At 37.4% G+C, this 27,901-nt stretch overlaps 1 protein-coding gene across 5 annotated transcripts; it reads right to left on the reverse strand.

The window, feature by feature from the left end:
• Nucleotides 1-129: 129 nt before the first annotated feature.
• LOC130855439 (phospholipid scramblase 2) lies at nt 130-27,901 on the reverse strand. Of its 5 annotated transcripts, none has more exons than XM_057739112.1 (9): nt 27,649-27,901; nt 22,533-22,580; nt 18,687-18,728; nt 14,085-14,350; nt 12,289-12,331; nt 9,337-9,557; nt 7,607-7,768; nt 3,481-3,642; nt 130-1,165 (listed from the first exon to the last, which is right to left on the reverse strand). In XM_057739112.1, exons 3-9 carry the CDS (start codon nt 18,718-18,720, stop codon nt 1,112-1,114), a joined length of 942 nt encoding a protein of 313 aa, XP_057595095.1. In that variant the 5' UTR covers nt 18,721-18,728; nt 22,533-22,580; nt 27,649-27,901; the 3' UTR covers nt 130-1,111. The 5 variants fall into 5 exon arrangements, with proteins under 5 accessions (XP_057595095.1, XP_057595094.1, XP_057595093.1 ...); XM_057739111.1 differs by having other exon boundaries at nt 27,567-27,901; XM_057739110.1 differs by lacking the exon at nt 22,533-22,580 and having other exon boundaries at nt 27,567-27,901.

Here is a 27,901-nt window from a genome sequence, read left to right on the forward strand (position 1 = left end):
AGATTATCATACGCTTTTGCTCTTTTAAAGGAGATTTGAAAGGGAAGGGGAGGTAAATGTGTAAAGTTCAGAATATCATGTGAATTGACTGTTCACTGTTTAATAACAAAAATCAAATATGCAGAGAAATATATCAGCAGCTTTTTATTTTAGTTATTTGATTGTTGGTAAAAATAATCTTATAGACCACTATAGACTTTTATACTCAGACAGAATATATATGTTCTATTTAATTAACACCTGAGTGATCTGAAAACTATCATGTTCCATGAATGATACAATACAGGACAGGAGCTAACCATCCCATATATAAATAATTACTTCAAAAATTACAATATCATCCCAGTTTTAGAGTGAATGAGTCTTTAATGTGTCCTTCTTTGGGACAGAATCATTCTTGTTTCATGAAAAATCATCAAAAATTGGTAATTTATAGTCTTGTCAATATGAAAATGTTGTTTATAGTTGATGGTTAGCTTATAGGAGAAGTTAAATGTAGTGTAATTTTCTGAACAAAAAGAAAATACATTTTACTTCCCTTGACAATAAAATATTGAGTTATTATTTGAACATAATTGTAAAATATGAAATTTTTTTGTAAAAAAAATTTGTAAATTGTAAAAACTGAAATTATATTCATTTTGAACTTTTTTGAATATACGGTATTTGCAAAATAACATTAGTTGTTATATATGAAATAAATTGTAACGATTTAATAAAATAATGTATGTTTATATTAAAATTTTCAAAAGGCTTTAATTAATTTTGCTGTATACAAATAGAAAATAAAGCAGAGACTGTAGTTCAAAGCAATTCATCATAGGAAGTTAGGTTTAAATGTAAAAATTTCCATATCCTTTCTCCAAAATACACAATGAAAAAGAAAATGTATAAAAGAAAATGTATAAAAACATTTGTAAGTAAGTGATACAGAAAATAAACTTTAATTTGAAAAGTAAAATCATATACCTGGAGCTTCAGGCATCACAGTGTAATTCACATATGCTACAATAAGTCATTTACATAAAGAAAAAATATCCACGCAGTTTTTCCTTTATATAGTCCCAATCAATATATGGACTTCAGATTTTCTGAGATTTCAATGAATCCATTACCACACTCCTGCTCTCTGCTCATTTCTAGTCATTTCAAAAAACATGAAGTCCTAGATAAAAACAAAGTACAGAAATGGATTTTCAGCAACAAAACAGAGATCAACTCTCAGATGCATAAATGCTTAAGAGATCTGATGAAACACAATAACATATCTGCTAAACAAGAAAAATCAACTGTAATAGGTAGACTGGGAAAGTTGACAGCTTCAGCTTTCCATTTTAATGGCAATTAAATCCTGTAGTTCTATTCACTTACTGATTCCTGCATGACCTTAATTAATCCTCTGGTAATTTCTGTAAATTTCGCTTTTTCTCATGCCTCTTAGAATGTTCCTCTTTCAATCTTTCTTCCTCAACTTTTTGTATTCCTTCTCTAATAATGTAACTTGTGTTGCAACTGGAGTTCCATGTACTATTTTTAGATTGTTTCCAGAGAAATACAGCCACCTTAGAGTTAAAATAACATCTTAGCATTTTCTGGCCCAGTTTTATGATTTCTCTTCCAAACTTGTTGTCCACTGTGTTCCTCAGCTTGTCTTCCTCCATCAATTTCTAACCAGACCCTCTCCCCTATAACTTCTCTCAGATCCTGTGGATTTTACCTCTCTCACATCGATCATTTTCCTTTTCTCCTTACAAAGAACTAATTGAATCTTTATCACCATTCACCTGCAATTGCACTATTACAATTTTACCTCTCTTCAATCCATTTTACACACAGACACCAGGATTTGGATTTATAACTTATTTATACCTAGCTTAAAACTAACCAGTTAACTAAACAATTTTCAGTATCTTCCCAAGGTCTGTAAGAAGTTGTCCAATCTACCCCATATTCACTTCCTAATAACCATACCCCCCGCCCCTGCAATCCCATTTCTCATCTATCCAAACACCCCAGACTACTCTCTCTGCCCTACATATACCATATCTTTGTTTATGGTGTGTAAACTTTTGGTTAAGCAGTTCCCCAAGGTTAAGGTTAAAATTTTCTTTTCATGTGAAATAATCACTTATTGAAAACATAATTTTTAAATAGAGCTACGGTTATATTTAAAACTTTATATAGAAAATATTAAGCCTGTCCCAAATTAGATAGAATAGTATAATAAAGTCCCAATGACAACTCACCCAGCTTGGTTCACTCCATCCCCTATGTCCACCTTCCCTCACCCCCACTATTTAAAAGCAAATCTGTGATACCATATCATTTTATACAGAAATACTTTCAGTGCCCTTAAAGAATATGGACTGTTTTGTTTTTGCACAACCACAATAACAACATCAAATCTTTAAAAAAAAGCCTTAATAATTCATTAATATTATCAAATAGCCAATGTTCACATTTCCCTGCATGTCTTGTAAATGTCTTTTTATATTGGTTTGTTTAAATCAGTATCCAAACATGGCCTACGAACTACATTAAGCTGATGTTTCTCTCTCTTTTTATTTTGTGTTTTATCTTTTATTTTCCTGATATGTGTTGAAGTAACTGGATCCTTTTTCTGTATGTTGTTTCACTTTTTAGTTTTTTTTCCTGATTGCATCTACATGTCAATGTTTAAGATATTAATCTAGTGGCTCCAAACCTTGCTTGCACTGGAATCACGTGACAGCTCGAACAGCTTGAAGGCTTGGATCCACCTCCAGATTTGGTTTACTAGATCTGGTACAGTCTTGACATAGCGAGAGTGAAAGCTACCCAGGTGTTTCTACTATGCAGATAAGGTCGAAAACCACTGCTCTGTCCCAGAAGTCTTTGAGAGTGGCTGTATATGGAATCATCTGGGGAGCTACACAAACTTTTAATTCTGAGCTTCTGATTTAGTTAAACTGGGGTACGGCCTACTACTAAAAGCTCCCTAGGTAATTTAATGTGAAGACAAGTTCAAAATCATTGCTCTATCCCATATATATCCTCTCAATTGGTAGTTCTATCTAAGGCTTGATTTAATGTAGACTCTTGTTACAATCTGTATTTCTGTATTAGATGATTTAATTTATAATGAATCAGGCAGAAATCTCCTTCTTTCACTGAGACTTATTCTTTTAAACACATTGGAAGATTCAGACTCTTCGCTAAAGCACCGATTTTGTTTTGTTTTTTTTAAAAAACCCACTAAAACCAGAGCCTCTCCTTAACATATAAGACCCTCTTGTTATGATGTGAAACTGCATAGACCCTCCAGAGAGAAGCTAGTCACCTGTGAACTCCAAAATGGAATTTCAGAGCTAAAATTAAATAGGACCACTTTGAATAAAACCTATAAATTTAAGGCCATTTAAAAATGTAAAATTTACCAAATCATTTCAGAATGATACTAAAGAAACCATCTGTACCCTAGATTAGCAAGAACAAACTTACAATGAGGAAACATGCACCGAGCATCACAGCTTTCATTTTCACATCAAGGTCTAAAGGGAACTGGATGCCAAAGTTATCGACATCTGTAAATAACTCTCTCACAAGGCCAGACCACTGCTTGGAAATCTTGCCAACCACATATTTATCATCAAGAGATTTAATCTAAATTAAAAAAAAAGACAAAGAATTGTAGAAAACTAATAGTAAAGCTACTTTCCAAGCAGGAGTAAAATGAAACAAATATCATATTAAAATTATATGCCATTCATAACTATGAACATTATATGACTCATTACATGCATGTAGAATCCTATATCCATTTATAGATTCATTTAAAAAAACTGCTTCTTTGGTACAGAGAACAAATAGGAAAGTAGTTTAGCTGAAATATTTTAACATTTTCTATTCTCCATTAAGACATATGGTACTCGATTAATTGAATAGATCTAAAATAAAATTTAAGCAGGAAAAGATACAACTATGAAATATTTCTTTGATGACATTTCTAGACGCCATCAGGAAGGCAGTAAATGAAACTCCTATCTGACTTCTGCTTTAATACAAGCACAGAGAGTTGATATAGGCAGAGTTTTAAAGACGATGGGAGGCCCTATTATCACCCACTGTCAGTAGGAAGATGTGCAATGACAAGAGCCTGGAAAAGAGGACTGACAGTTTTGAGTGAAGTAAAGTAACCAGTAAGTAACCCGATGAGATATCCCAGGTCAAAGACTGGGGTAAGACTCGACAACAGGAGGAGGATGAAAAACAAAAGAGGAAATCTCTATGAAAAAAAAAATAGCTCCAAAGTAAAGTTTTTCTAACTTTACAGCTCTGCCTGAGGAAAGCTCAGGGCCATGATAAAGAGCTAAACAGATTGTAGCCAGGGGAAGTGCACCTCGCCAACTGGGCATGTGGGGGCTGGGCAGGGTTGTGTCAAATCAGGAAGGGAAGTGTCTTTTCAAATGTGCACAAGGTACCACAGGTGCTGGCAACAACCTTTGAAGACCTAGCTCAGGTTGGCACCAGCTACATAAATGTAGGGAAACTAGAAAGGGTTGACTCATTTTATTTGGATGTTGGTGGTTAAGTTCTTTAAAACCTGAAGTAAACTTCTAATATGAACACTGTGATAGCATGGATTACTATTCATCAGGCTGTCATTTCAATCCCCTCCCTCTGTAAGCCCAATATACTTCCCTGCACATTGAAATTAGGCTTGGCCACGTGCCTTTTTGACCAGTGGAGTGTTAGTGGATGTGACACGAACAGAGATCTTAAACATGGCTGAGTGGTTTGGCCTTGGTCTTGCTCTCCAGTGATCACCACTAGAAAAGCATGAGCCAGGCAGCTGCTGTTGCTGCAGCTCCAGGATGAACATACCTGGAGCAGACATGAGACCAAATGGCAGCCTAAATCAGAGCCATCTGTCTGCGCCTAGATATATCAGTTGACCTTCAGACCCACAAGCATGAGAATAAATTCCTGTTTTCTTAAGTCACTGAGCTTTAGGGATTATTTCTTACGCTACTGTGGCAAAACAGACTAATACGAATTCCCTATTGCATACCTTCACGTTTTATCTGCTAATAGCTATCATCTAAGCATTTGGAGCTAGTAATAAAACCTTACATTTTATTTTTTAATTCAAGTATTTTTAATTTTTGAAAAAAAATTTTAAGTGAAATATACAAAAGATAATTTAGCAGCCATCATAGTCCTACTACTAGACTTACCAGATATTAACATTTCCCCTTTTTTATTACTATAGCAAGAAATTCAAAAACTCACCAAAAATTCATGTACGAAGTAGAACATATAATTTTTTAAAGGAAAGGAACAGAAAAGTGAATAATGGGGTCCATGTTCCACAGTGGTCCCTCATACTAATAATTCCTGCATTCAAAATTTCTATTATCTAACATACAGAAAATGATTCAAGGTACTATTTTCTCAATTCCCTCAAAGGTGTTATCTAGTTAGTACCATTCTAGATGCACAAGAGAGAAGTTAATTCATTGCATATAACAGATGCTTTAAGGTATCCATTGAGAAGGGTTACTGAATGATTTCTAACTTGCTTATCATTAGATATGTTTCACACTCCAGTATGACTTACTGCACCAATATTTTTACTTATTTTACATAGGAGGGTGAGTCAAAAATTATCTGCACTCTAGTTCTATTAAAATTTCTGTTGGCTGCACTGTTGTATCAGCACTTTCTCTTCAAGGCTACTGTCTCCCCAGTCACTGCTGTGCAGGTGTGAATGTGTTACATCAGTTCATTTGTAACTGCGGTGCAAGCAAAAATGGATGCCCCACTTGTGATCTGCACAAAAGAAGAGCAGTGTGCAGTGATTCTTTTTCTGTGGTCTGAGGGTGTACCTGGTACCATTATTTATCGAAGACTTTGTGTGCAGTATGGAGAAAGTGTTAGGTTATGAAGAAGTGTATATGAATGGATAGAGAAGTTCAAGGAAGGTCACACAAGTATTAGCCATCAAGAAGGAGCCGGACACCTCATCCACGTCCACAGATTAAATGCAGAGGACTGCTATCCAAGGACATTCTTACATGGCAATGTAGGTCCGCACACTTCTGCCCACACTGTCAACACTCTGCAAAAACTTCAGTTTTGAGGTGTTAAAGCATCCTCCCTATAGTCCTGATCTTGCTCCATCGGACTTTCACTTGTTTGGTCCCCTGAAAGCAGCCCTACGAGGATGAAGATTCACTTCTGATGAAGAACTGAAGACAGTGGTGCATTCATGGCTCACAGCTCAGCCTAAAACACTTTTTAATGAGGGAATATGAAAGCTTGTTGACAGATGGACAAAGTGTATTGGAAAGCAAGATTATGTTGATAAATGATGTATTTGTCTTTTCTAAAAGTTAATTTAAATTCTACAGCTAGAGTGTGGGTAATTTTTGACTCACCCTCGTAGATAAAATATATGTCAGCAAAACTTCCATTAATATTCCCTGAAACAACAATTACCTTTTAATCCTCTGGATGTTTTATGGGAATGATAACCCCTACATAGAGAACTATTATTATATATAAACCTATAAAATCTTTAAACATACATAGTTTATATCCCTCCCACACACTACTGCATCCTTTATAAGAGTCTTTATAAAGTCTCCATTACATCACATGTACTTTTCTTAGAAATGCCTGTCTGCCTTATTAGACACTGGAGTCAACGAGGTGAGCGATCCATCTTTATGTAACAGAGGAATTAGAAATTACATGACTAGCAAAGCCAGGCAGATAATACAAAAGAATGAAGCTCCATTGTGAAGTGGAAAACCTTGGGAAGTTAAGGGACAGTGGCAGAGTTCCCACATCTCATTTATCATAATGGGGCATCCCTGCTCAGTTTTAGATTTTTGTCCTTTTGTGGAAATTGTCCAGTTTAATAGATTTTATGCTTATACAAGAGAATCATGGTATAAAGATTAAGTTTTATAATCTCTCGACTTCTAAGCATTGGCAACTAAATAATTTGGGCCATAAGTCTGGGCCTCATTTGTTGAAAAACTGCTGGGATGAAATTCCTCCAGGTAGTAAATACACAGATATATCGTGATTTCTAATGAATGAATTTAATACAAGGATAAAGGAGAGATCATAAAGAAGCATGATTGTGTAGTACATCTTATATTATCTTTGTTAAAATTCTCTTTCAAAATCAGGCTTTTTGTACAAACTCAAAGATGTCAGAGATTTTGAAGAGGGCTTAGAGAACTGGCAGCCTGTGTTTCAGACTAAGGAAGGACCATATGCTTTGGCAATCAGGTTTGACTACAAGGTTAATGTTCCACTTAAAATGGATAATATACAGTGCCTCTGTATGAAAACCACCACGTTTAAATGTTAGATGCTTTGTTTATATTTATTTGACTACAAATCTCTGCTTCTCTTTTTTCCATTTAACATAGTCAACACTGACGCTTAATCAGAGCAATAACCATCTCTCAGACTAAAGATAAATATATGAGCACATGGAGTCCCTCTTGAGATATCAGAAGATACATATTCACTTAATATAACATCCTCCCAGCTTGTATTATTCTTATACTAGGAAAGCAAAACCTACAAACATTATCACATCTCTTACCTCAAAATCAATATCTGCACAACATCTGCAGACAACACATGGACCAGTAATTCTTAGTACATCCTCTCTCCTCTCATTTTGAACTGTAAACTTTGGCAGGCATGGGTGCCAGGTCTGAGTAACATAACCTACTGGTACACCAGGAGGAGCTTGGATTTCTATCTACAAAAGCAAAAGGATATATAAATTTTAATCATAACAATGTCTAATAAGAACACTCATTTACCGAATACTTTCTAAGTGTCAGACACTGTTCTAAGCACCACTTAACTCACTCCACATCCTTACCAGGTTGGTACTATTATCCCTTTTTATAGAGAAAGTAACTAAGGAACAGAGAACTTAATTAACTAGTATCAGATTCCCCAGCTATAAAGTGGAAGAGAAGAGACACAAATGAGGGGAGGCTGCATGCACTCCACTGTGAAACACTGCTTTACTGGTGTCACATATTTGTAAATTTCCATACTTAAGAAAAATATCTAAATTATTAAGAGCTCTTTCCTTAAACTACTTAAAAAACAGTGGTTTAGATGTATGGACAGAGCTCTGATCACTGGGGCGATTTTCAAATATGAGTAGCAATAGTGCTAGGACGGAAAGAAACTGGGGCCTATAGTCTTCGTTCTGCTGTACAGTTGGGCCACTTTGAGAGCATCCCAGTATGCTCATCGTAACTGAGGACTTCCTAGGGCTGTTGAAGATCAATAATATATGTTAATGTGCTCTGTAAATTGCAGAGCGTATTCCATCAAATTCGGTTTTCCTCAGATACTCTCATGATAGATATTATACCTAACCTATCGACATGGAAAACAAAATAATTCAGTATGAACAACTGCAATTATCTTTTCAAAATAAGTGCAGTATTAGACATCAGATCTCTACGTGCTTGTGTCTCTGTCTGCCCTGTTCTCACGGCTTCCCATATGGACGACTGAGTGACCCAGGCAGCACTAGTCTCAGGCCAGTGGAGATGCAGGCAGAGGCTGACTTCCCATAAACACTCTGTGCCCTGGCATCTCCCCTGAAATCTGTGTTCCCTATCAGAGGGGTGTCAAGTACTATGAACGAGACACCTGGTCTTTATGGAGTTGAAGGTGCTCACAGCTCGCATGTCCCTATTACAGAGACTCAGATATACGAGGGTGAATCAAAACTTTCTACAGCCAGAGTGCGGATAATTTTTGACTCACCCTCGTGGTACCTTTTTTTTCAAATGGAGAACTGAAAAACACAGGGGCTGCAATTTCTCAGAGGGAGCCTCTCCTAGGTTTGCTCCTTGTAGGTTGGCTAAAATTATGAGGTGAACCCATCTGTTCTTTTCCTCACTCTTCTGCCCACTTGACTCTGGGAAGACATGTGAGGGTATTCTCTATGGGGCCCTCCTCTGGCTTTGGCCAGGCCCTCATGGTCATTTCAAGTGACCAAGGGACTTGACCAAGGTGCCCTACCTTCTCAGCTCTCTCTGAAGATCAAGAAGTCTGGTCTCTGAGATCTGTGATCTCACCCCCAGGGGGCACACTGCTCAGGGACATGGGACTTACTCCTCAGTCGTTTCCACCTGCCTTCCTTCCTGCAGTTTACTTTCAAGCATGAAACTAATATCTTGTGAACCACTTTTCCTTTAAATCTCTTTTGACTATATAAATTCACTAATAAGGTGAAAATTCTTACAGAACTACTTTGCAAACTATTTGTAAAAATTTCCCTGGTAATTGCTCACCAACCTCCTGCAGGCAGCAGGGAAAATAACAGCTGGTACACCTCAGTGGTCTCTCCAGAGTTATGACTTCTCGGCCCATATTATCAAGAATCCTCATGGTAAAAGGCCTAGAAGGCCCACAGCAATTTCGGGTACAGCAATCAGTATCCTCTGCTGCAAAGTAAATCCTCTGTCCTAGGCTGTTCTTAATTTCATATTTGTTATTAGTTTCAAAACCTGTTAAGACTAAAAACATAAAAGAGGGAATCATTAAGACTACTGTGTTAAAAGAATAATCAGTCTATCCTAAGTTACTACAATATCTAGTTATACCATTTTTAGATGATACGTCATGTAACACAGGAGGATGAAAAAGAAAGGTGTTTAGAGATGATCTAAATAGAGAAAAAAAGGCAAAGGGAATGGAGGAGAGGGTACAGAGAAATTAGGAATTCCTATATGAGACATGGAAAAGAAAACAACTCTTATCTTCCTAATTCCACAGACCCATGTCAGAAAGGGAGACTGTGCTGTGAGGGATGGTGCAGTGCTGCTGACGGTCACAGTCGTGCTGGGTGTATGCAGAAGACATCTACTTGTTCACATATTCAGCTGTGGAGGGGAATATAGGATGATGGCTGTGTTTATGCACCTTACAATACTATATTAAATACACTGGCTTGAGATTTTGTTTTCTAAGCTACGGTCACGGCTTCTCTTTCTGCACTGTGTGAGGAGGTATGAGAGGGCTTACTCTCAATGCACGTGTGAAAAGGGAGACAGTGAAAATGGAAGGTGAGGTAGAACGTCACCCTGGGCCCAGGGCACCCTTGCTTAGCTCAGCGGTGGTTGTTCAGAAGTGGGAGATGGTATTAGACAAGGGGTAAAGGCTCTTGGCAACCAAGGCTGCAAGTCGCAGGATATCTAGACCACTGGCATCCTAAGTGAACTCTGTACCTTAGAGGGGGCTAATCTCTCCACGGAGGAAACCGACGTGCTAAATACTGACACCCGCGTGGTCTCCTACTAAAGGGCTTCCTGTGTATTGAGCCACACTTTGGAAACCTCCCCTCGCTTAAAGCCAGGAAGGAGCAATTAATGGTCCCACTTGTCCACAGCCCTCATTCACATGGGCCATAGGATGTCAGAAGCCACCAAAATAATGTGCAATTAGAAGAAACACATGGAGGGAAAAATCACTCTCTAATCCTGGTGTGGATGGACTTTTAGTGAGATAGAGATGTTCTTCACAAATTTTATCACCATGACATCCCTTAAGTGTCTTTGCTATGACTCAGGCCCTGACTCTGACTTTAAAAGAACCACCGTTTACCTCAATGTCTGCCAGTCAAATATTTCATGTGAAAAAAATTAAACTGATTCATGAAATGAGATCTGTTACCTAAGAGTTTCATTAAGTAGCTTAATCTCAAAATTCTTCAGCTTGTTTATCTGTAAAATGAGATCAGTGGGCTTACACAAGCAATCATTTTCCTTCTAGTTACTTAAAAAATGAAATCAAATAAAACAAAATAATTCTATGGTTACATCTTTATTGTCTATTAAGTTTTAAACTGGGAAATGTATAAGTGCCTGGCGTAGTCTCAGGTGCTAAAAATAAACTGAGTAATCTTCATTTCTTTATGCTGTTCATAATGTTAAATATAAACTTTCAATTTGAGACAAAAAGGAAACAAAAGAATTAGACATCCTTTTTCAAAAACTGAAGAATTTATAGCTACTAAATTTGAAGTTTATCTTTCATGGTCAATACATATATTTTTCCAACTATATATATATATAAAACTTATAAATCTAACAACTATAAATGGAGTGCTATATAATGTAAAGTGTCTGTTTTTTTGGTTTTCATAATATCAAAAATAAATTCCCTAATATGAATCATTAAAAAAACTGAGAATACAAATTATCATACTATAAAGAGCTCCTTTCCAGAGAAAACATAGTATAAACAAACTAATAAAAATGAGAACATTATAAAATCTAACAGTGTACGTAAGTAATTTACATGTAACAAACAACAAGTATATATTCTAACCAAATATTAACCATATTACTATAGTAGTACAATTCAGGTCACAATTTCTATCAGTGGAAAAGAACTTTGTGGAGATATGAAGAGAGATTTAATAGATATATTCTAAAATCTATTTGAGTTTTCACTGAACTCTTTATACCTATAAGGAGGACACTGTAGTTCTTGAATCTACCCAGGTTCTCTTTCCTGTGGCAGCAGTCCTGAAACATCTAGTGGCTTCTTAAGTTTGCTTTGTACCTGAGGAGCGCTGGACCTAAGGAAACATCTGTAGGAGTCAAGCCCCTGTCACAGGAGCAGCAGTGATGTTCTAGGAGGTCAGGCCTCTCAGCCAGCTGGTCAGTACCATCCAGTGCAGTGTCCCTGTGTGCAAGGTGATGATCCACAGTCCGTGGAACAAAGGTTTTATAGGATTCATCTGAGCTCTCAAGAGAAACTGTGGGCACTAATGCAATTTTCCAAAACATCCCTGTCTATCCAAACTCAAAGAGTTCACTTGCTTTGGAAATGTACTGAGGTAACGAAGTATGGCATGTGGCTCTGTGACAATCTCAAGGATGTCACAAACCGGGGAAAAAACAGTTGAAGGGATAGAGGTTAGGCAAAGTGATAGAATCACTGAAGTGATTTCTAGAGAGAAGGGAGAACAAAAGTAAGGTTTGATTGGTTTCCTTCTAAGCTAGGGTCTGTATCATGAGGAGAGATGTCCAGCATAATAGTATCTTACCACTTGACTCCTAATTTCAAGAAATGAGCTGCTGATAATCCTTATCAACTCATTATCATGAAGACAGACATTTGTGAATATCCAGGTTTAATTTCCAGCATCACTGAAGGTGTTATATCTGTGGTTGGTGATATGCCTTTATCTGCATAAATGTCCTCTCTTCCTAGAAATATGATAAATAAATGAATACATACCTTCCAGAAGTTCAATTTGCTGATGAATCAATAGTTGATCTATCTATTATAGTAAAAGAAAAAAAAACATTAGGCTGTAACCATGTATCATATGTTATTAAGCCAAACACATTAACATTAGTATTTTTATATTTGAAAAGAATGTATATAATCAATTATCAACATTTATCAATATTATCAATATTTAATAATTCTTTATATTAATTCCAGGTATAAAATTAAAGTTAATAAATATATTTTTAACTGAAAAAAAAAAAAAAAACCTATTGAACATGTTCACTATTAATGTGAGCAAATTCAGGTCAAAATTGACTTACACTGGGGGGACTTCCTGGTGGCACAGTGGTTTAGAATCGGCCTGACAATGCAGGGGACAGGGGTTTGAGCCCTGGTCTGGGAAGATTCCACGTTCCATGGAGCAACTAAGCCCATGTGCCACAACTACTGAGCCTGTGCTCTAGAGCCCTCGAGCCACAACTACTGAGCCCATGTGCCACAACTAGTGAAGTCCGTGTGTCTAGAGCCAGTGCTCCACAACAAGAGAAGCCACTGCAATGAGAAGCCTATGCACTGCAACGAAGAGTGGCCCCCACTCGCTGCAACTAAAGTCCACACACATCAATGAAGCCCCAACACAGCCAATCAATTAATAAATAAACTGAAAAATTTTTTTTAAAAATTGACTTACACTGGAATCCCCATAAAAAGTAGAAAAAAATGTTCCTTCCAGAAAGGGCCTAAGAAATATTGACCTTTTCATCCATTTAAAGAACTTTTTTCTGCAAATCTAAACATTTTTCTTTCTAAGTATACTTGATATTATTATTTGTAGTAGGTGATAACTTCCCCCAAATATTTTGTAAGGGCCTAATTTTTAAAAAAATCTACTTAGGGTATTTCTTAGAAAATTTAGGAACTACCAAAATTCTTATATTATTATGCTGCCCAAGTACATTGTGGAAAACTGGTGTGGAGTACAAGAGAGACACTTCATTTACATTAGTGCAGAGTGCAAGAGAGATGCTTCAATTATTGAAAACTAACATACCAGATTTCTAATGGCAAACAAATACTAAACCTCACACTGCTGAGATAAGCTATCATGTAGTACATTAAAATCCAGGAATTTTCTTTTCTTATTGGTAGCATTAATAAAATTGGGTCTTTTGAAGAACAAAAGCAAGATAAAAATGTAATTTTCTTAATTATAATAAAAGGTAGGTCATAGTATACACATTATTAACTCCTTTCTTGGTACCACTTATGGAGAATCAACACTAAATAGAGTTTGATGTTTCTTTCCAACTCCTAGGAAATTATTCAGTTTTGGGATTTAAAGGGTACAGGATCCAGAACCAAGATTCCAGATGTAAAAAGCCATTCCCACTGCCTCTGCATTTTGATGTTAAGTGAATTATGTAACTTTTCTGGACCTCAGTTTCTTCTTCTGTAAAATGGTGATAATTATAGCACTTATATGTCACAGAATTTTTTTAAAAGAATTAAATGAGCCAATACATGTATTATACTTAGGAACAAAGCCTGGACAATAGTGCTTAATAAAGGTTTGCCATTGGCTATTATTGCAGATTATATTCAAGATCACATACAATACAGTTTCTAAGACATCTGCAGTTTGCTTTAAAAGTAAACCTGACCGAGAAGTTAAAGTAATCTGTTAGCAAAAAATGATGTTTTACCATTTCAGACTTTTGTGAACTGGTCAATTATTAATCTCATTAAGTAAACTGGAAGCACAGTTTTGTTTTTAATGAGTCTTCTATGTATTGAATTACCTGAGTTAAATATTCCAATCCAGGTGGACAGTTTAATGGTGGTGGTGGTGCTGGCATCCATGGTACTCCTGCAGGCGCACCTGGCTGACTGGTCACTGCCTGGTGTTGGACAGGAAAGCCGACTGGGCCAGCGCCTGAATAGCCGACTGGTGGGACTGGATAGCCAGGCTGGGGGCCAGGGTAGCCAGGCTGGGGGCCAGGGTAGCCAGGCTGGGGGCCAGGATAGCCAGCCTGGGGGCCAGGATAGCCAGTATATTCGGGAGGTCCTGAAATATGAACACGTGAAATAATTTGTAACTGCACAAAAAAAATGCAAACTTCAAGTCTTTTAGGATTACCCTAGTTATCTACAAACTACAATTTCCACTCAGAAATCCTGTTTCTAAGAAGCTTAAGCTTAAGGTTTGTATTTTTATCCTTCAGTGATGTTTCAATGAAATACCTATGGTTTCATGTCCACTTCTATTTTGAGGGTTTTAGGCTGTGTACAGAGTTGCCTCACAGCCTTACCCTCCTCATTCAAAAACTCAGATGAAAATATGCTTGACATCTAAGAAAGTGAAAGAAAGTCAACAATGATCTAGAGTCAGGCACATAAAAATTCTGGAATGGCTTCCTGGAAAAGAGGGATGGCATTGAGTAGAAAGCCCAAAATAAGCTTTGAGTCAGCATTTCTAGGACCAAACCACCCTGTAAAAAATGATAATTCTAGAATTCTAACAAGTGACGTATGTCACACAGTTCTATATGGATAGAACTGACAGTAGTTTTGTCCCTTCAAGGCATATTTGGCAATGTCTGGAGACCCTCCTGGCTGTCACAACTGGAGAGTAGAATTGGCACCTGGTGGGTAGAAGCCAGGGATGCTGCTAAATATCCTACAAGGACAAGAACAGTGCCGTAAAAAAAAAAAAGAATTATCCATCCTCAAATAGTACAGTGCCTTTGTTGAGAAACCATAGTATAGAGGTAAAGGCATGTCATTCCTTCCAGTATGGTCCAGAAACTCCTCTGGGTTAACAATTTGCCTGAACTTTTAACCCATGGTGTTTTCCATGCCTAAAAGCCTCCACGTGAAAAAAAAAAGTTCAATTATGATACTTAGGTTACAAATTTAAATTTCACAATTTACCACCCTTAGCTCTCTGGAAAATACAATTTGAGAACCAAGGAAGGTAAAAACGTATAAAAGGCAAAACTGTCTCAAGTATTTATTAAGCACAGTAGAAGAAATTCAGTAAGTACAGTAGATACTCTATTCCACATGAATTTGTGATTACAAATATGAAGCTTCATAACTTTATAACTTAAATGAATAGTCTGCAGAGTAGCTGTTCCATAGGAATGGAATGGAATTTCAAAGAACTGTGTCCCACAATATTTTAACAGCTAAGGCTATGCAAAATTTAATACTTAAAATAGGAAAATTGTAAATACTTTTAAGTGGAATGCTGATGACAAAATACATACACCATTAAAAGGTAAGACTCAGAAGACAGACCAAACTTCATAGTAATGTCTTTTAAATATAGCTTTATAATTCATTCCTTCCTAAATGGATATTTACAGATGATCTATAATGTGATTGGGTCTGTTTTAGAATCAGAGGATACAGCTATCAACAAGGCAACCTGCTTTCAGGGAGCTTAGAGGCAACTTCTGGGAGACAGAAAATAATTTTTTTAAAAAAGATTTCAGATTTATCTGATGGAGGAAATACATGGGGAGAAAGTGCAAGGCATCAATCAGTTACTTTAGACAGATAAAAATTTATGGTTGACACCTAAAAGTTGAGAAGGCAAGGAGTATGTGTGAAGATGTGGTAAGAAATGTTTCAGGAGGAAGGGATACCAAATACAAAATCTCTGACATTATGAATAAATTTGACATATTTGAGAAAGAGGGACATTATAAGGGAGAAGAATAGAAACAGCTGTCAGTAAAGAAATAGGATTGATTCATCTTGGGAGCCCCTTAAGGAGTTTGGATTTTATTCCAAGTGTGATTGATAGGATTTAGGAATTTTAAACAGCAGACTGAGTTCCATGATCTGTGTTATATCTTGCAAAAAGTTTTTAGGAGTACCTAGCACTGGGATTTAAAATGGGAAATGCAAATGCAGTCTCTGCCCTTGTTGCCTAATGGGAGAGAAAACTTTATACTCACCCTTTACTCTACGGATCTACAACACCAGTGTGATTAATTGATTAACTAAAATCAGAGACAAGCGCTTTGATAGAAGGGACAGGGTTTTATGACTACACGTGCCAAAGGAAGGTGTCTGGATGGGGAGAAAGGGAGGGAGTTGGGACAGCCTCCCTGAGAACCACCTTCAGCTGAAATCTAAGGGATACAAAGGAGTTGAGTAGGTGGGCAGCAGGGAATGAACATTTCAGAAAGAAGCCCTGATATAATAAACACAGGGCCTTTAAAAATCTGAAAAGAGGCCAGTCTCTATGAATAGAAGAGAGACAGTCTTAAGAGACAGTTAAAGAGCAGGCAGGGGAGCCCCTTGGGTTTGGTGGACCAAACTAAGCATTTTGGTCTTTATCTTGAAAGCAAAAGGAAGCCAATGATGTACCCATTGGGTACTGTCTGTAATATTAACAGATATCTATTTTTAAACATCACTGACTACAGTGCAAAGATCAAACCATTAGCAAACCAGTGAGGGGGAGGAAATGTGAATTAATTGGTTACGTTATTAGCAGTATTAAATCTTCACAAGATTCTTGGAGAGGATAATTATTTCCCAAATCAATGGATTAAGCATATAGAATAACCTGAAATTTGGGTACCTTTTCATTTACCTAAAGCCAATTGATTTAATATATTATTAATCTCATAGTCAGCAAATATTTGTCATTTATTAATTGTAAAGCATTTGTGCAAGGTGTTTTACACATACTCTTATTAAACCTCCAAACTGCCTGAATTAGAAAATATTATGCCCATTTTACAGATAAGAACTGAGGCTTGAAGGTACAGCAACTTGCTTAAAACCACCACATAACTATTAAGTACAGAAGCCAGAATTTGAAGACTGATCCAGCCTCTCTGTGCCTGTTTTCCCACTTGCATAACGGGGATAATTAAGAGTATTTACCCTATAATACTGTCTGAGAATTAAATGAGTTAATCCACATTAGGCACAATAAACTCTCAATTTTAATCTATCACTATTGTTACCATCATTGTCCTAAAAGACCTGTGTTTTGTATTGGCCTTGGACTTGAGAAATAAAATTGAGCTCTTTTTCTCACAAACTTTCAAGTCTGATTATAACCTAACTTAATGATGTATCATCTCCTATTATTTAGCTATGAGTGGATTAAAATATCCTCCAGGCACCTTGGGTGCACACTATACACTTGCTAATTATTCTCTAAACACCAACCAAATAAAAATTTAAAGCAGCAGTTCTCAGCCCTGGCTGCACATTAGAATCACCTGGGAAATTTAAAAATTACCAATTCCGGGGTCCCACAACCAGAGCTTCTGCTTCAGTTTTCCTAGGATAGTGCCCTGACACTAGTGTTTTCAGCAGTTTACAAGTAATACTTAAGTATAGGCACCTTTGAGAACTATCATCTTAGTCTTGGGAGTCTTTCTACTTCACATTCTCTTAAATGCAAACATCTGGATGAGATCCAGGCTCCACTGAGAGGTTTCTGGCTAGACAGCAAAACAAGCCATTCAGCTCCCAAGCAGATTTGTTTGCTCCAAGTAGAATACAAAATGCATACACCCTTGTGGCCAAACCAGATTCCTTTTGATCCTAAGTCCTCAGGACAGTCTCTCAAGATGTGGGTAGCCTGCCTGCTTGCAAATATGGGTGTGCACCATGGACTCTACCGTCTGGTAAAGTTCTGATGATGCTGATAACTGCACTTGTCTAAATGAAAACCTGTGAAGTCTTCTATGCAGTGGTTCAAAAGAAATAATATATTCCTTGGTATATAACGATATGACTCAGTTACTTTTCTTAGAAAGGCAAGGCATGATTGAGCATGTATATAAAAGCAAAGCTTTCACATTTTTGCATGTTACAAAATAAAAATGAGAATTATTCCAGGTAGCTATGCTGCTATTGCTTGAGGCTTCCAGACTTAAGCAGTCATCTCTTTTGCAAGACAATCACTAAACACAATTAACCCCAAATAATAACTGACTCAAAATTACCCAGAGACAAATCTACTAAATGTGATTGCATTACCAAAATTTTCAGAATGAATGGAGAATTGATAAAATCTGTTACTTAATATGTGTATTTTGGGGTTTAATTTATGTGCAACCTTCTATTTTATTTGCTAAATGTCAACTCACTACTATTTTTATTAACACTATTCTTTTAGTATCCTGTATAAATAAAAAATATTTTAATGATCTTTATGATAACATATGGTCAAAAAAAAATAAAGAACTAGGCTGCCAATTTCATTATTGCACTTTTAATAAAAGACATGACTAAAATACACACAGAGACAAACAGACACACAGACCCTTTGGGGAATATCAATAATTGATAAATTCTGTTTTTTTATTCTTTAAGCCAGTGTTTTACCTGGGACTGCTGCGGAGGATATTCAGGGGGATACCCACCTGGTAAATGTGTTCCTGGGTGAGGAGCATTCATCTTCACATCTGCAATTCAAGGAGCGGAAAACATATATCTTCTTAAAAAATACATATCAGAAAAAAAATGCATTGTTCTTAGATAATTTCATTTATATGCTCTTGTGTCATATTGAAACAAAGTGGCTTCTTCACTTAACAAAAGCTGTGCCTGTTATAAGTTAATTTGCAGTAGAATCCTGTTTCAGACAAATTCCCTTTGGATAAAATAGGTAGCTAAGTTACTGGGGCTGAATTTCTAGTTTTCACATATGCCTGATGAGTGGTCTCTTCCATACTTAGATTTTGTTGTCACTAGGAAAAATAGATTGTTTTAAAACTACATTTAGACTGTGAAGAAACAGGTAAATGAAACTAGTTGGATGTGGGTTTGGTAATGGAAAGATTATAGGTGATTTTAAAGATATCTATAATTGTTGCTATAAGAATTATGTTTTAACTATTTAAAATAATACATATAATTCAGTATTTAAATATCCTTTTTATGCTTACTCTGGAACTACCCCATTCAGTTTGAACCATAGGAGATTCCCAGTATTTGACTGATTTTGACCTACAAAAATCATAACAGACTTAATTACAATAAGCAAACATAGTAACTTTTGTTATCTGCTAATCAGCGTGGTTTGAATAATCTTAATATATGTACACATAGTTTGGTTTCCTAGTTCTTCACATTTGTGCTTCTCAGCTCATTCCTTTGGCAGCCACCCCAGCCGGAAAGTATTTACTGTCATCTCCTGTGTCACCCCTCAGTCAGGCTCTATGGCCACACTGGCCCTGCCTTCATGGAATTTATGGTCCAGTGGACACTCCATTTACGCCAGATTCTCCTTTCTTTCCTATGGATTACTAACTGTAAATTCAAAATAGTTTATTTTTAAACAATGGGGACATGGCATCAATGTAGAAGAAAAAGTTGACCAGACTTTCAGTCTGACACATTTCCTCTCTGTTTCTCTATCCTGGGCCTTGAAAGACCACTCAAGTCCTATGATTTCTGCAGGAAGGCAGGGTTGTGTCCCACCCCCACCCCCCACCCACTTTCTCCTCCATCACTGGCTTTGTAATAACTTCAGTAGAATGGAGTCTATGGACACTGTGCAAATTCAGGCAACAGAGAATCCTCTACTTGAGTCAGGGCTTTTCCCCGTACAGACACCACAGCATGCCCCAAATTATCACACATCTCTGCAATATCACAAGTCAGTCCACCCCAACCATCCCTTCTGTGTCTTGGCTTCAGGAAGGTGGCTGAGCTCTTTGTTCTCTAGTTCTCAAGGCTCTGCCCACAGCCCCAACTCCCAACCTGAGGTGAAAGCAACAGGATCAGACTCAACAGATCTTAAGGAAACACACTGCAAGTGTGACTTAAAGGCCCATCTTTAAATGATATGTCAGATTTTGGCACATCTTAACAGGTACCACTGTTGAAACAATAGTAAATACACACACATATAAAGGAGGTCACAGATTCAAGAAATGAGGAGCTCATAATCTCTGGGGTTTTGGTACCAGAGCAATGATCCCACTTTCAGGAATTCCAGGGGGAATTTATACAAGGAGAAAATAAGTGAATGGGCAACTGCTCAAGTAGATCAAAGAGCATATGAATTATGGATGGATTTCTGCATTTGTGAAATGCAACTGAGAATAACTTACAAACTCATAGGACTTTCATATTGTTGACAAGTTAGTTATTTCTCTATATATGCATATTTATATGTATTACATATTCTATTTCTACTTATTTACACGTTTATGCACACATATACATACAAAGACATACATTTGTGTATATGAAGCTGAAGAGTTAAAAGGTAATTGTGAACATGACCCAATGAATTTTAAGTGATCTGAAGCATCCTAAAGCTTACAGCAAAGAAAATAGCTAATATTATATAAATTTACCTTTTAAAAGTTTTGAGTTTTGTTAATAAAATTAAATTAGTATAGCAAACATTAAGAAAAATCATGAAACTTCATGAAGGAAAGTGAAGGTTTCTGGTCCTAAAGAGTATCTAATATATGTAGCAAGGCTGGCACTGTGGGAGAGATAAACATCTCTTTGGCTATCTAAACAAAGATAGAGAAGAGAGATCCTTTAGAAAACAGAATTTTGTTTTCCATATTTTTCCCATGTGATTTTTTTTTTTCTCTTCAAAAACTTAAAATTTTTAAAAGACAAAGTCTTTTATTACATGTTTGGGGACTTAAAATTTTTAAAAGACAAAGTCTTTTATTACATGTTTGGTCAATACTCATCTTATTTAGAATTTTCTTGAGAAAAAAATAGCAAGAAAATAAAGATTTGTATTTATTTAAACCTATCCACATGTGAATTTTTGAGATATATAGTGGGGATGTATCTGAGCATTTTATTACAGTGTCCTGGCATCTTAAATTCATTGTTTGTTAAATATGATTTGGATAGTCTTTTTGTATATAAAATGCACACAGAAAAGGAAATGATTCAGATGAAATGTAATATAAATTATACAACATATTTCCCAGTAACCCTAACATTTCTTAGGTTTATCTAAGGCTTTTTTATTTTTAAAGGGAAAATTAGTGGTAGTGGATGTTTGTGTATATCTTCTCTATGGTCTAAACACTGGCCCAGACTTAGGATTCTGGAACATAACACAAAGCAAATTTTATCCTTTCAGAAACTGAATAAAACATTATGACAAATAACACATTAACAAGAGATTTAATATTATAGGAGGAAAGTAAACACTTAAATTACTTATTTTGTCCATGATTTAAACAGTTCTGAAAAAGAAGACCTGATAATAAATACATTGGTCAAATATGATGGTTGAAACAAGATAATCTAATACATGAGCTATTCCTCTATTCATCTAGTCTTCCAGAATCTGGCCATTTAAACTCTTCAATCTTGACTCTATTCCGCACTGCTATGTTTCTGAGTGGGATTTACAAGTTGTAGGTCAGTCCAGGATATTTAGAACCGTTTATAAAAATCTCGGGAGGAGAGGGTCCAGTGAGGCAGAAAGACAGAAACACTGTGAGCTCAAGGCCCTCTAGTTGAAAACTGGAGCCTTCCAAACTACACAATCTACAGAGAGCAAAGCACTCCAGCATCCAGCCTCAGGGGTGGGCTCCAGGCATGGTCCAGCACGGGAAAGAGAAAGGTTAGCTATCAGGTCACACTACTGCAAATATCTCTGGAAATTCCAGGTCCTGAGGACATGTTCCACCTAGCTTCAACAGCAAATCTGAGAAGGCCTGACTCCGTTAGTGTATCACTACATGCTTTTAGCCTAAAAACAAGCACTCAGGGGTTGTAGTAGCTGTAACACCATATTCAACTGAAACTTTGTGTTGCTTATTTCTACAAAGAATAATAAAAAACATTATACTCACTTCTGCCTTCTAGTGCCTTGATACTGTCCTAGTCTTTCCCACTATTATCCAGTCGCTACTTTTCCTATCTCTCCACTTTAAATCCCAACCCCTATATGCCTGTTAATTACAATTAACACATTAGGCAAAAATTTGCTACTCAGCGGTTTTATCTGGGACCCACACACTAATACGAATCAGCTGTGCCCCTCCCAGGCCCTCTCTAGTCTTTGCTGCCCCTTTTCTAACCCCTTCTGCTGTTATCGTAAATGGTAAATAAAAGCCATCTGATCTTCCATATCCTTAACTAAAATCTGGCGTTCCCAAGAAGAACCCCCCCCATCCCTCCTCTCCTCTTCTAAATTATTGATTTATCGTTGCATGTTAGGAGCATACAATTTAATAATATAGTAAAACTCTTAAGAATATTCCAATTATAGTCACCTCTTAATTATATATATTCAGGAAGTTCAGTACTGGGTTTTCTTGGCCCTGGAATAAATTTAAAAATATGTTTTTTTTCACAGATTTGACTTCCTGGATTTTCTTAGAATAATAACCCCTGTTAGCATTAAATGGTCAGAAACGAACTGCTATGGACCTCCTCAGGCCAAAAGAACAAAAAGATTAAAATTTACGTTTTTCTGCATTTATTCAAGAAGGTGAACTGTAAGCTAATAAACACATGTAACACAAGCATACCAAAAGTTTTCAAAGGCCATTATTGTGTTTTATGTTCTATCATATGAAGAACAACTAAAAAAAGCAAACTAAATTCTTATATATAATAGACCACGATTACTTTTGTCAACATGCAGTTCTGTGATCAAAGACTGTATATTAAAATTTACACCCGTTATCTTCAAATATGCTGAGTACCTTAACATATATAAAAATTTAAAACCTAATAAATTCTGGAGAAGAAATGGGTAGTATCCCTTAATCAACACACTGGACTAAACAGCTTAAGTTTTTATTTAACTACTGTTTCTCATAGGATCACTTTATAATATGATTAGTTTTCCTAAAATGTCATATGGCCCTTTAACCAACTTAGCAATTTTAAGGGACTACTGTTTGAGTCATTCTTGCCTTGCCTACAATGTCAAAAGGGCACTCAGTTCAAGGAAAAATCCTAAATAATACCTGGAGGTCTAATTTTTAGAATTAAACTATTTTTGTGCACAAATTGCTGAATTGGCAAAAAAAATCCATAGTTCCTGGAGGGCAAGTCTGTACATCTGAGATGGAAAAGAAATTAGTTTTAATAGAAAAATATATCTCTTCTTAGCATTTAGCTGTTCAAGCCTGGGAAATTCAGTGCCAGTCAGAAATAAAGAATGTGCTAGAAAGAGAGGGAATTTATACATGAATGCTATGCATCATATTAGGAACAGGTGGAGGCTCTTAAGCAACAGAGCAATAAGTTCCCAAGTCCTTGCAGAATAAGTACCGACTGTGAATATGAGTATTTACTTTTCATGAAGCCAGAGATAATTCCCTCCTTGCACAGAAATCCAAGGAAGGGAAACAAAACAGACTCAAACAGCTCATCTGTTCATATTTACTCTTTTCCTTCCTACTTGGTCACATTATTTTGAGTCTTAAAACTATAAGCTTTGTGAGGATGAGTACCTGTTGGCAAAACTACTGCAGAATAAAATCTGGGTCCTCAATATCCTGTAGGTTTTAGAATTTTCACAATTTCATAACATCTCAAGCATGAAAAATGGTATATCACAAGCTCTGGTGCAAAATGTGATGTGACAGCTGAACCTGTATGTGCGCCAGGTAGAATAAAGCACTTGTGGACTAAAGATATCTCCCATGTTCATCCCCGTCCACTCTACTTTGCTGTTTTAAGGATGTTTTGGTTTTCTCAAACTTAATGGGTGTATTACAAGACATAACATTACTCAGTTTTGGGAATGACTGGCCTGTGTGTCCTGATTGAATTAATTAGTTAATTAATTTAATATGGTAACTTTTAAGTACTGTCTTCCACCACTCCTAGTAAGAAACAAATCACAGAATGACTTCCAAGAAAATCATATTTATCCTGTACTAAAACAAAAAGGTCTCTAATGAAGTCATATTATATATTTATTGTACCACTGGAATCATAATTACTTCAGGACAAATACAGAACTTCAAATTATAATCTGATTACTACACACTTATCCTGATCTGTTAAATGAGAGCTTCTGAGGAAATTAAGCCACCATATACCATATACAAATAAGTATATCTCTCTTAAATTTATTCTATCAGACATCATAAGACCCATTCTATTGGTGCTATGGGATATTAGACAATCATAAACCTCTACCACCAAGGAGAAGGAGAAATAGCGCAGGTGATAGCCAGTTATGGCTCCACAATTCATATTACAGGAAACCCTTTGACCCATCTCTTGGGGTCCTGAAATTTCTATCTTACTGTGTCAAAAATATTAAAGTATAATCAAACATCCCTAATTTTGAGAGATCCTAAAACTACTAAGCGTATAAACTAGGCATAAACTAGATTTGGATTACTTATTCAAATTTACTTCTTAATTGCCTAAAACCAAGGCCACTTAACATTTTCCTCAGAGTCCCAAGATAGGGATGTGTTCTTAATTACTTTAGCACAACATTACTGCTCTAAACACAATCCCAGAATTCTATATCCCTAACTCCCTACAAATAAGTAAAAATGAGATACTAGACTAGGGGGAGAGAGGAATTAGACAGAGGTGGAGAACACAACACTTGCTGAGGTAAGTCACAAATAAGCAATTTCCATGTTGTTCAGCTTTATGTTTACAGGTAAATTTTATGCATTTAAAAAGGTTAACATCTAACGGCAAAAGCATTTCACCTGTTGAACTGTGGTTCTGGTAAAAGACAAGCAGAGCAACAACAGATGGGTTCACACAAATAGGTGGCAAAGATGTTGGTGAGGATTTGAGTACACCAGTATACGTACATCCAAGACGGGACTGAAAGGGGTGGCTGAGGCCATTATCAGTGCAAGAAACCTAGCAATAGGAGTCTGCCTATAAAAATTCACTCCTGTATTTTAGATTCAAGAAATCAAAACAAATATGCTCAGAACCACATTGGGACAGCATTTTATCCCAAGTAAACCTTGAAGAACAACACAGATATTACATCAACTGGGATCAACAGAACTAGCAACTAAACCAAAGAGACCAAAGACACATAAACTAATCTTTATGTCAGTTATCCTAGTTTGTTTGCTTTATTACTCCTAGAAAACCTTTCCTTACAACTCAGAGCTCCCTCACAAATTTGTGTTGGTTCCTTTCCTCCTTATAATTGAGGACCCTAAGCCCAGAGAGGTTAATGGTTAGTTAATGTTATACAGCTCACTAACTAGCTCATATGAATGATTCATGATTCAGTTCCTTCGCAGTCATGTCCTTGAGTCACTGGGGGGAAAAAGACATTCTTACAAATTGCCAAGTTTCAGTGAAATTTGTTAAAAGACTATCTTTATGGTATCTTTCTTATGTAAGGCAGACAGCATGGATTTCAAATTTACTCCTGGCTGTTTGTTTTTTACTAGGCCAGGCAAGAGTTTTTATAAGTACTTATTATTTTCAAAATTTGAAAAATGTAAAGCACAGTAGTTAGCACAGCTTAACTACAATGCTTTGGTTTTTTGAAATTTAGCACTATTAAAGAAAATGCAATAACGTATACACACACATGCACACATATAAATGCACATATACACATAAAAATGTCTGTAAATATTTACTAAGTATAAAGTTTATGCCTCTTTTCAAGGAATATTGCTTGAAGGCATAGGGCATGTAAGAAACTGTAACAATCACTAGAACAAAATGAGAGTTAATACGTTGTTACAAATACTACTGCTATGAATAAAAATAGTGGTTCTATAAAAAGACTATAGAGGCACTAATTTAGATGGTGGTGGTGGGCTTGTCAGAAAGTCAGATCTGAGAGCCAAAGGCAGTTTAAAATCAACCAGGTTATGGAAGTGTGGGTTTGGGTGGGGTGAGGCATTAGAGGCAGGGGGGAACTACAGAGGTAGCAGTCCTGTGGCTGCAGGGAGGGAGCTTGGATCATTCAACGGAATGAAGATATGCGGGTCACAGAGCACAGAAGGAGAGAGAGATCACCGGGCAAGAGGATGGAGAGGTGGACATGGAACAGTTCTTATAGGTTTCCTGTCTCTCTAAGCTCTCAAAGGCCAGAGCATAGCCTGTGGTCAAGACACTTAATTGGTGCTTGTTGATTCAACAGTGTGTACAGTATTATTTCATTCCCTTCAGTCAGAAAGAACAGTAACCTTACAGATGTGAAGGCTGGCTAACCTGTTACTCAGCCCTTTTACATGACACTACTAACCAAATGCAGAAACCCACTCATTTCCCTTTCCATTTAGTTTTCATTTCCTTTTGTTTGTTCAGTATTCAAAGCCCTACAATTGTCATACTTGCTAGGGTGGTATTAAGAGAAGGTTCTGTTGTTAAGAAAGTTCCAGGAAGAACAAGGAGACCCTGAATCGCCTGACATGTCACACTAAGCAAGTGACACTTGTACTAACCATGTATCTCAAATTGCTAAACTGGGAGAAACACTGACTGCCTGTTCTTGGAACTGGGAAGTGGCCATGCCAGTACTTGCTGGAATAACTGTCTAAATAAAACCACACAGGAACCAGACAGGGAGCCTGGAGAAGCAGGGACTTGATCAAATATTTAAAGTAATAACTTTAACGTTTACTGAGTACTTTCTGCAGTGCCAGACGCAGTTACACGTCATACTCTAACTGCTGTAAATTTTGATCGTTACCCAGTTTCAGAGATGAGGCAAGGAAGGAACATGAAGGAAGAAACTTTCTGGGAGTCCACAGATGTTAAGTAGCACAGGCAGGATTCAACTCAGGCAGGTGGACTCCTAAGCTAATGGCTTTAGCGTCTATTGCCACAAACCACCTGTCTTCCCAATTCTTCTGGTGTCCCAGGTTGCCTAGCATAGTTCTGGCTCCAGCCACACTCATTAAGACTTACTGTTTGACGACAGCAAGCAGGCTCTATTAATCGTCCCTTCTAAGACCCCCAAATGCTGGCAGATACCCCAGAGCCCAAGTTCTGGCCATGATCCAGGGCTGCTCCGCGCTATTGAGAGATGAACTAAGCGAATTCGAAGCTACAAGGCGAATTCAGGCAGGAAGCATCTCGGCCTTGGAAAGGTGCTGGGTCTGGCCGGGATAGGACTAGGGTCAGCCGGGCCCCGCGCTGAGTCTCCGCTAAGCTTCTGTGGTCGCTTCCCGAGGCGGCTGGAGCCCCAGCCCCCACCCTCCATTCCCAACTTCAGCTCAAACGCAGCCCGCCGGCCCTCATTCCCCCGTAACCGCAGAGCCCCTCGCCGGGCCTGGGAACCCGCGCCAGCCCCGCGCCCGGTGCCCCCGGGGAGGAGGCCGAGCAAGCCGCCCGCCCACCTGTGGCCGCCGCAGCCCCGGTGAGACGAGCGCGGGGCCGATGCTCTGCGTCCGAGCCTAGGCGGGCAAGTGTGCTCCTTACACAATCTTCCCTTAAGTGACCCGAAGAGAGGCCTCCGAGAGACTCCGGTGAGGAAGCTGGTGGCTTCTGGTTTCGTTTCCTAGATCCCGGGTTACAACGGGGCTTCCCGCGCTCGTTCCGGGGCGGGCGCGTCCGCGCTGCTACTGGAGGCTTGAGACCTGGAGGCGGTGCCGCCGCGCCGGTGCGGCGCCGAGACGCTGTCAGCCTCCTCTTGACCTGGAGAGGCGCCAGAAACGTTGGTTCTAAGGTTCGG

This window comes from Hippopotamus amphibius, chromosome 6 (assembly GCF_030028045.1).
Source record: "Hippopotamus amphibius kiboko isolate mHipAmp2 chromosome 6, mHipAmp2.hap2, whole genome shotgun sequence".
Taxonomy (NCBI): domain Eukaryota; kingdom Metazoa; phylum Chordata; class Mammalia; order Artiodactyla; family Hippopotamidae; genus Hippopotamus; species Hippopotamus amphibius.